General features: G+C 39.1%; 2 protein-coding genes across 2 annotated transcripts in view; one reads left to right on the forward strand and one right to left on the reverse strand.

The window, feature by feature from the left end:
• On the reverse strand, positions 406-3,527 carry LOC109838908 (uncharacterized mitochondrial protein AtMg00810-like; the record flags this gene model as incomplete). Its single annotated transcript, XM_020407334.1, has 3 exons — positions 406-757; positions 1,253-1,257; positions 2,733-3,527. Coding segments are annotated over 3 exons (1,152 nt in total), but the record flags the coding sequence as incomplete, so codon positions are not given.
• LOC109837703 (CO(2)-response secreted protease-like) overlaps positions 8,093-10,768 on the forward strand; it is a 6,489-nt gene continuing 3,813 nt past the window's right edge. The window contains exons 1-3 of the mRNA XM_020406040.1: positions 8,093-8,282; positions 9,745-10,013; positions 10,100-10,211. Coding sequence (XP_020261629.1) covers positions 8,110-8,282; positions 9,745-10,013; positions 10,100-10,211 — 554 coding nt within the window. The 5' untranslated portion in view covers positions 8,093-8,109. The remainder of the gene's footprint in view (positions 8,283-9,744; positions 10,014-10,099; positions 10,212-10,768) is intronic.

Below are 10,768 nucleotides of genomic sequence, written 5' to 3' on the forward strand. Positions count from 1 at the left end.
ATCCGTACAAGCTCTTCTTGAGCTTACACATCATCTTTTTCTTTCCTTCTTCAATGAAGCTAACATGTTACTTCATGTAGATTTCTTCATCCAAGTCACTATGAAGAAAGACAATTTTCACATTTAACTACTCAAGATAGACATTTTCTACGGCTACTAGGCTCAACACCACTCTGATGATTGTGAGCTTCACAACGGGGAAAATATCTCTATATAGTACACTCCTTCTCACTGTTGGAACCTCTTCACGACTAACCTGACCTTGTATTTCTTACTTCCATCGCTCTCCTGCTTGACCCGATAGACCCATTTGTTATGCAAGGCTTTCTTCTGTGCAGGTAGCTGGATTAACTCTCATGTCTCATTAGTGTGTAGAGAATCCATCTCCTCTTGCATCGTATGCTCTCACTGCTGAGATTCACTCACTTGTATAGCCTTCTCATAGCACTCTGGTTCTTCACTATCTGTCAAAAGCAAATAAACAAGTGATGAGAGATATCTGAGATTCGGTTTGGGTATTCTGGATGACCTCTTAAGCTCCACACCCTGGGTAGTCGTCTCTGCAGGTGGAGCCTCCTCCATTCTTCGGTTAGAATTGACTTTATCGCCCCCATCTGAAAGTTCCTCCAAATCCATGTACTCGGATCCACCTGTATCCGTAGTGTTGCTCCCACTACTTTGGCTATCATTGGCACTATCTCTGTTCTTGTACATTACTTCCTCATTGAATATCGCATTCCTACTTCTGATGATCTTCCTGTTCAAAGACGATATCCAAACTCATAAATATCATATCCAATTAATGTGCACTTCTGTGACTTAGCCTCTACCTTGTCCCTGACATGGTCACTGATATGAACATATTGTTGGACCCTAGAATGGGGGTGATTAGGGTCAAGAGGCTCTAATATGTAATAAAAATAAACACAAGCAAACCACAAAACAGTAATGCGATTAAAGTAAAAGAGATAGGGTTAGGAATTGGTATCCTTTGACGCACGATGTGTTAACGAGGTTCGGTCCGCTGACCTACGTCCCCGCTCCCCACTCTCGAGGAGAAATCCACTACACACCCGGTTTGGAAGCCGGAACTTCGTCTACACAGCGATTGTCTCTTAATCTCTCGCTACACAGTTGATCTCAACAGATCCCACACCCTCACAGTTGATCTACACAAGATCACACTCACACAACAGTAGAAATGATGCAAGACTCTCTCTTTACAAGACCCTATGGCAAAGAGAAAGAGTACTGAAGCTGGAAAGTGAACTCACACAAGAAACACAGTGAAAAACCAAAGAAAACAGAGTTTGAAAATTTTTCTCAGAAGACAGCGTCTCTCTGGTTTTTCAGCAGAAGTTAGGGCAACTGGAAGAAGAAGAAGTCTGGGTTTAAATAGAAAAGATTAAACATTTTAAAATCACAACTCAATCTTCCCAATTAAGAAAATAATCTCTTCTTCAGACTATTGCCACAAACTGTGCCAAACACAGTTAAGTGAAAGCACAGTTAACAAGGCAAACGACCGTTAGAGAAAAAGTCACGGTTGACCGAATAAACCATCGGTCGACCGTCAGAACGTTCGGTCGACCGAAAAGATGAATTCGGTCGACAGACCGAAAATCCGGTCGACCGCGATCAGCTTTGAAAACTTAGAAAACAAGCAGAGCCATCATCGGTCGACCGGTGCGGTCGACCGATATAAAAATTGAGATTTCGATCGACCGCACAGGTCGGCCGACGACCTCTCTGGAGCCCAGTGACGAATGACCTTAAGTGCGGTCGACCGGTGCGGTCGACCGCATTCTGATATGCTCCAGAAAAAATATTTGGAAAATATTTATTTGACCTCTGAAAATTATGAAACTTTGAAAATGTTTTTAATACTAAAAACAAACTGTTTAGAAAAGGAATTTTGCAGATAGGTCCTCATACTTGTGAAAAATAGTATTTTACGAAAAACGCCTAAAAGCTTAAGTATGAAAATGTGTGTGTGAGTCCCAATAGCTTCAAATGAATTTAATAACTCTTTGCCTACATTCTAATACTAGAGAGAGAATAAAAACTATCTAATATCCTCACATAGAATACGATCTTTGAGTCTTGATATAGCTTGATTTTGGATGAAGCTTTTATATGAATTTGTTGTTCTTGAAATAACATTGCTTCATCACTATGCCTCCTCCTCCTTTGGATATCATCGTTGTAGCGTATATTCCATCCAATCCTCCATGAATGGCACTAACAAGCTTGATAAATGAATTTACTACATTTGCACTCAATAAGCCATTAGTATCGTTAATGATGGTTGTAAAACATCATCAAAACATAAGGGCTAACACTTACCAAGCTTGATAAATAAATTTACTACATTTGTACTCAATAAGCCATTAGTACCGTTAATGGTGGTTGTAAACATCATCAAAACATAAGGGCTAACAATCTCCCCCTTTTTGATGATGACAACCAACCATTATAAGAGCAAAAATAAAATAGCTTATAGATAGGTGCTCCCCCTATCTATGAGCTCCCCCTAAGTATATGCAACAAATGAACAAGCAAGCAATGTAGAACTTTCACATAGTGCATAAGCCCAAACCAATTCTTATGCGCCAAAAATCATCCTCTCCAAGAGGCTTAGTAAATATATCCGCTAATTAAGATTTTGTGTCAACAAATACTAGGGATACATCTTGTCTCTCTACATGATCGCGTAAGAAATGATGGCGCACATCAATATGCTTGGTTCTAGAATGCAAAACCGAATTTTTGGAAATATTTATAGCACTTGTGTTATCACAAAAGATTTTAATATTTTGAAAATTCAAATCATAGTCAACTAAACTTTGTTTCATCCATAAAACTTGAGCACAACATAAACCGGCGGCAATGTATTCCGCTTCCGTAGTGGACAATGCAACACAATTTTGTTTCTTGGAAGCCCAAGAAACAAGGGAATTTCCTAAGAATTGGCATGTTCCACTAGTACTCTTGCGATCTACCTTACATCCGGCAAAGTCGGCATCACAAAAACCATATAAATCAAAAGAGGTGCTCTTTGGATAAAATAAACCAAGATTAAAAGTTCCATTAACATACTTAATGATCCTTTTAACCGCAATTAAATGAGATGCTTTAGGAGATGCTTGAAAACGTGCACATGCACACACACTAAACATGATATCGGGTCTACTAGCGGTGAGATAAAGAAGACTACCTATCATACATCGGTATAGTTTTTGGTCCACATCTTCACCACTCTCATCCGCATCAAGCTTAACACTAGTACTCATGGGAGTAGGCGCATGCTTAGAATTCTCCAACTTGAATTTCTTCACCAATTCCTTCGCATACTTGCTTTGTGAAATGAAGATCCCATCCTTAGTTTGCTTGACTTGGAGCCCGAGAAAGAATGTAAGCTCTCCCATCATACTCATCTCAAAGTGATCCTGCATAACTTTAGAAAATTCCTTGCACAAGGATTCATTAGTAGCACCAAAAATAATGTCATCCACATATATTTGAACCAAAATGAAATCATTTTTCCTTTGTGGATTGTCCTTCTAACATATGCATATTCAAAGAGGCCTCCATTAGATCTTTTCTCTAAGGCGGTTAAACCAAAAATTAATATAGAGACCAAGCTCTGATACCAATTGTTGGACCCTAGAGGGGGGTGATTAGGGTCAAGAGGCTCTAATATGCAATAAAAATTAAACACAAGCAAACCACAAAATAGTAATGCGATTAAAGTAAAAGAGATAGGGTTATGAATTGTTATTCTTTGACGCGCGATGTGTTAACGAGGTTCGGTCCGCTGACCTACGTCCCCGCTCCCCACTCTCGAGGAGAAATCCACTACACACCCGGTTTGGAAGCCGGAACTTCGTCTACACAGCGATTCCCTCTCAATCTCTCACTACACAGTTGATCTCAACAGATCCCACACCCTCACAGTTGATCTACACAAGATCACACTCACACAGCAGTAGAAATGATGCAAGACTCTCTCTTTACAAGACCCTATGGCAAAGAGAAAGAATATTGAAGCTGGGAAGTGAACTCACATAGGAAACACAGTGAAAAACCACAGAGAATAGAGTATGAAAATTTTTCTCAGAAGACAGCGTCTCTCTGGTTTTTCAGCAGAAGTTAGGGCGACTGGAAGAAGAAGAAGTCTTGGTTTAAATAGAAAAGATTAATCAATTTAAAATCACAACTCAATCTTCCCAATTAAGAAAATAATCTACTATTCAGACTATTGCCACAGACTGTGCCAAACACAGTTAAGTGATAGCACAGTAACCAAGGCAATCGACCGTTTGAAAAAGCTCTCGGTTGACCGAATAAAATTTCGGTCGACCGCCAGAACGTTTGGTCGACCGAAAAGATAAATTCGGTCGACCGACCGAAAATCCGGTCGACCGCGATCAGCTTTGAAAACTTAGAAAACAAGCAGAGCCATCATCGGTCGACCGGTGCGGTCGACCGATATAAAAATTGAGATTTCGGTCGACCGCACCGGTCGACCGACGACCTCTCTGGAGCCCAGTAACGAATGACCTTAAGTGCGGTCGACCGGTGCGGTCGACCGCATTCTGATATGCTCCAGAAGACTGTTTTGACTCAAACTAAAATATTTAGAAAATATTTATATGACCTCTGAAAATTATGAAACTTTGTAAAATGTTTTTAATACTGAAAACAAACTGTTTAGAAAAGGAATTTTGCAGATAGGTCCTTATACTTGTGAAAAATAGTATTTTGCGAAAAACGCTTAAAAGCTTAAGTATGAAAATGTGTGTGTGAGTCCCAATAGCTTCAAGTGAATTCAATAACTCTTTGCCTACATTCTAATACTAGAGAGAGAATAAAAACTAGCTAATATCCTCACATAGAATACGATCTTTGAGTCTTGATATAGCTTGATTTTGGATGAAGCTTTTATATGAATTTGTTGTTCTTGAAATAACATTGCTTCATCATTATGCCTCCTCCTCCTTTGGATATCATCGTTGTAGCGTATGTTCCATCCAATCCTCCATGAATGGCACTAACAAGCTTGATAAATGAATTTACTACATTTGCACTCAATAAGCCATTAGTATCGTTAATGATGGTTGTAAAACATCATCAAAACATAAGGGCTAACACATATGCCACATAACCAAATACTCGCAAATGTGAGAGATTGATCTTCTTGCCACTCCAAACCTCCTCCGGAATTCCGTAATCCAATGGAACTGATGGTCCATGATTAATTAAGTAAGTTATCGTATGCACCGTATCCGCCCAAAATATCTTAGGCAGACTTGCATGTAATTGTATGCTCCTGGCACGCTCCGTCAATATCCTGTTCATCCTCTTTGCAGTACCGTTTTGTTACGGTATCCCTAGAGTAGTCCTCTCTAAATGAATCTCATTTAGAGCACAGAACCTCTTGAACTCCTTCAGCTCGTATTCTTCATTGTTGTCTGATCTCAGACACTTCACCTTCAGATTTGTCTCATTCTTCATCATGGCCTTCCACTTCTTGAAGATCCTGAACACCTCTGACTTGTTCTTCATGAAGTATACTCACACCTTCCTCGATTGATCATCAATGAAAGTGACATAGTATGCCGAACCGTCAAGAGAAAACACGCGAGCTGGACCCTATACGTCATAATGAACTAACTCTAGCTTCTGAGCTTTAGGTGGCCTTCCACCCTTCTGGAAACTAACTCTCTTCTGCTTTCCAAAAATGCAGTCCTCGCAAATACCAACTTCCACAGAATTAATACCGGTTAGCTTCCCCTGTGAATGTAGAATCTTTATCCCCTTCTCGCTCATGTGTCCTAATCTATTGTGCCACAAATCCGTACTCTCTTTGCCAGCTGCAATTGCGAGGGTGTCACTCGTATGTGAGGTGAGGTAGAGAGTTCATGTTTTGTTGCCTCGGGCAACAATCATAGTACTATTTGAGATCCTCCCCGAATCCCCGATGAATGTTAAAACATAGTCTTCTTCTCCAAACTGGCCAACCGAAATAAGATTCCTCTTCAGCTTTGGTACGTGTCTCATGTTCTTCAGATTCAACTTAGAGCCATTCAATTGTATTTGCACATCTCCTCTTCCAATAACACTACAGGGTTCATTATCCCCAAGTATACTTTCCCAAAGTCCTTTGCTACATAGTTATGAAGAAGCTTCCTATTAGCAGTGGCGTGGAACGAGGCTCCTGAGTGATGACCTAAGAATCAGAATCGCTATCCACAGTGAGGATCAATACATCCTGCACGAGATGAGCCTCCTGCTCATTCACGTCCTTCTTTTGTGCTTTACACGCTAAAGACATATGGCCCTCCTGACCGTAGTTCTAACACTTTCCTTTGATAGGCCTAACTTTCAAGTTCGACCTCTTCTTGGTTAACTTCGATCGATTCCTGTTCTGATTAGCCTTCTTCTGGCTTTTGCCTCTCTGCTTGAGATTTAGGGATAAATCTAAACCTTCTGTTTCAAACGATTTTCTTCTAACCTCCTCGGATAGAATCAAGCTAATAACCTCGCTCAGCTTCAACTTGTCCTTCCTCGTCGAATTGCTGATTGGCGTCACACAACCTGCCTAACTATCTAGCAATTGCGATAGAATCAATAGGGCCTACACTTCGTCATCGAACGTGATGTCTACGGAGATGAGTTGATCAACAATCATGTTGAACTCGCTGAGGTGTATTGTGAAAAAGCGTCCTTCAATCATCTTGAGATTGAAGAGTATCTTGATGAGATGCACCTTGTTTGTGGTAGACGGTTGCTCGTATATCTTCGTGAGTGCTTCTATAAGCCCCACTATCGTCTTCTCCTTTAATATGTTACGTGCGACTATCTTGGCGAGCGATAACCAGATTTTCCCTAGAGCCTTCCTATCTAGTATCTCTCAATCCTTGTCTGACTCTTCTTTCTTCTTTCCATTAGCATTGCCTATCAACGGGCGATACAAGTCCTTCTGATACAGATAGTCCTCCATCTGCGACTTCTAGTAGGCGAAGTCTGAACCGTCAAAATTCTCGATCTTAGATTTGCTTTCCTCTGTCACGGCTCTCTCACAATCCTTCTGAACGAAGTTCAGATACCAGTTGTTGGGGATTCAAAATAATCAAATCGAACTCTTGCCCTTCCGGACCTTGTGTTTGAGAGTAGGAAAGTGGGAAAAATCACAGCAAATAAAAAATAAAAACTTGCAGGAAAGTAAACAAGAAAGAACACACCAGATTTAACGAGGTTCGGCAATCGTGCCTACGTTCTCGGGAGCCACACCACACAATTCTTTGATTAATATTGAAGAATATTACAATACCCACAAATAAGATCTAATCTCTCTGAGATCTCTCTGAAGAATTCTCTCAAAATCCTCTTTTTCTGATGTCTGATCTCTTCTAAGGCGTTCCATATATATAGAAAACCTAAAAGCAAAACAAACTAGGAATTCTAAAACCAAAAAACAAAACAGATTAGGAATCCTAATAACCTGTTACCAAAATAGATTAAGAACCATGCTATCAAAACAGATTAAGAATCATGTTACCAAAACAGATTAGGAAACCTGCTATCCAACAATTTGTTTGATTTCAGCTTTGAGTCTACATCCATTAGACTAACATATGGTGTCTCATATATATGAATCTCCTCTAAAGTCTTATATTTATTGTGGGCTTCCTACTGCAAGTGACTATCTGAATTACATTTGGGATAGAAAAAGGTCCTTGATCATTTTAGAGTATGAAATAATTATAAACCCTCATCGCAACTTCAGAGTTTTGACGTATTGAAATATATATATCTTTAACATTTAGAAATAGATAGTGAAACGATAAACATTAAAGCCGAACACTGACAGAATTAAGCCACATGAATCTTCATCCATTAAAAAAAACCGTGATCAGTAGAAGTAAGAGATGTTGGCGCACTCGAAAGTTTGTGGGGTTTGCGGTGCATGCGTATTATGTAACATCCATCCACTCAAAGCTCCAATATTGCCTGCCTACTCTCCTCCACCTTAAGTCCCACTTACTCTTTGCAACCCTATAAATTTCCAACAATAGAGTCAGACCTACATAATCGTAAGGAAAAATGAATAGCCACCGGGTATTGAGCATTTTCCTTTGCTTTTTATTGGTGATGAGAGTCACTGCAGAGGAGAAGAGAGAAGTCTACGTAGTCTACATGGGAGCAATCCCTGGGGGCTCAAATGCAAACTCTTTGAAGGAAAGCCACTTTCAACTTCTCTCCTCGGTACTAAAAAGGTCTTCAAATTTCTCTCTTTTCTATGCAATAAAGTTTTCACTGCTGTCTAAAGTTAGAACTAATAAAACATCTTTATCATCTCAAAACTTTTAAAGGTATGATGAGAATTATATATTATAATTTTGTAGTCTAACATGTCCTTAATGATTGAGCATAATTTTCATTTGGGTGTTTGGTTGCACAATTTTATAGAAAAGTTTTATCAAAATGTCTGTTAATGGCAATTCTGTAATTAAAAAAATTTTATAGATTTCCGTAAACAGTGTTTGGTTCAAAAAAAATTATAGAAATATTTTCTGTAAAGTACAAAAAATATCAAAATTTACAGAAATCAATTTTCTCTCAAAATGGACGGAAATCACCCAGAAATCTGACACCACATTGACATGTTTCTATAAAGTTTGTACTTTTCTATAAATTTAGGGGGTGTTTGGTTCAATTTCTACAAATTATAGGAAATTTTGCTATTTTCTATAAAGTTATGGGTCATTTTCTTGTTTTGAACCAAACAAGCAAAGTAAAAAAAAAATTGTACTTTTTGACTTCCCAAAACTTTTCCTATAATTTTTTTTTAAGAAATACAAGGAAATCATATTTTGGGTGGAAAACATTTCCTATAATTTGTAAAAATTGAACCAAACGCCCACTAAAGCTGCATGGTTTACATATAACGATGATTTTTTTTTCTAATTGCTTTGCATGCTTCTCCTATAAGCTTTAAAGCCGAATTGCTTTCATATCATCTTAAAGCTCATTGTATTACATTGAAAATTGAAAATTATGATAACGATTGAGGGTTATATAATTAACTTATAATTATATACACCTAGGTACCGTTTGGCAAAGGGTTAAGTGAGGAGTTAAGGAGACCTAACCCCTTCTTAACCCGTCAAACATAAAAAATCTATAGAAGGGTTAAAATGAGTTAACCCTCTATAATTTGCCATAAAAAATATAGAAGGGTTAAGCTAACCCCTGTAGAGGGATTAAAATGAGTTAACCCCTCAAAATGAGGGATTTACTAATACTGTTATTTAGAATGATTAAGAGTTAACTCTTCTAATTATAAAGAAAATAGCCAAAATCATTTTTATTTTCAAACACTACAAATGATCATAAGGGTTAAAATAAAACTTATTTAACGGGTTAGTAATTTAGTCTTTCAGATTATCGAATGAGCTAACTATGCTAATCCTTCTCATTAATCTCTCTTTCTTAACCCTTTGCCAAACAGAGCCTTAACAAATATCTCCCACATCACGATCATCTTCCTATCATTCATATCATCTCTAATTTTGACTAAACAGTGGGAAAAAAAACCTTTTTTTCCCAACTGCAATCATATACCATTTAATTAAACAAAAATCCTGACTCCAACCCAACACTGATCGAGGGCTCTCTTCTTACTTTTAAGTCCACATTCTCAATAATCTTGAGAACGGGTTTTTAACTTTGAAACAGAGGACAGCACGCGGAGAAGACGATCGTCCGCAGATACGAGCACGGGTTCTCTGGGTTCGCGGCGAGACTGCTGAAGGAGGAGGCGCTCGCCATCAGCAAGAAACAAGGCGTCGTGTCGGTGTTTGCCGACCCAATATATCAGCTGCACACTACAAGATCATGGGAGTTTCTTCAACAAACATTGGTCGAGACCTATCTGAAGCAGGACTCCGGCTCAGGCTCGTCGGCTGGTGGACCCGCGGACACCATCATTGGACTTCTTGACACTGGCAAGCGCGCTGAATTTGTCACTGATACGCACCTTAGTCCCCACGTCTGTGAGCGTATTTATTTCGTAATTGTTGTGAATTTTCAGGGATTTGGCCGGAGTCGAAGAGCTTTGATGACGCTGGGATGAAAGCGGTTCCGAGTAGATGGAAGGGGACTTGCATGAAAGGGGCCGATTTCAGTGCCTCAAATTGTAACAAGTGAGTTCAAGTCGAGCTGGCTGCTTCCTTTCCCTCCTCCTCCTCCCTCTTCTTCCTCTTTTATCCCTAAAAAATTAGTTGTCTCCATGCAAATCTGTATAAACACAGACAAGAAGTTGATCACCCGTATGTTGCTCATCCAGTACTCACCTTTATAGCATTGTCGTATATTGTTCACATGTTATATTATCAGTTCTTGTCAATGCAACAATCTTCTAGCCCCTTGTAATTAATGCTACGATTTTGGATGGGTTTTATCTCAATTGCACGCCTCTGAATTTGGATTCTTTTCGCTTCAAAAGAAAAGTATGGAAGAACAAGAAACCTTTGTCATAATTTCGTTTCGGCTTAAAGATATGAAGGTGAGAAATACGTAAACAGAATCGTACCTCAACGTCTCTATTGTGTTTCCTACTGAGGTGGCTCCAATTAAGATCCTTCACAATCTTCTTATAAGGATTTACGCATGCATGCATAAAATGACCCTAAACCGTAACCTGCAGGAAACTCATCGGAGCCCGATACTACAACACCGACGACGAAGACCCATCATCATT

Source organism: Asparagus officinalis, chromosome 4, assembly GCF_001876935.1.
Source record: "Asparagus officinalis chromosome 4, Aspof.V1, whole genome shotgun sequence".
NCBI classification, from domain to species: Eukaryota; Viridiplantae; Streptophyta; class Magnoliopsida; order Asparagales; family Asparagaceae; genus Asparagus; species Asparagus officinalis.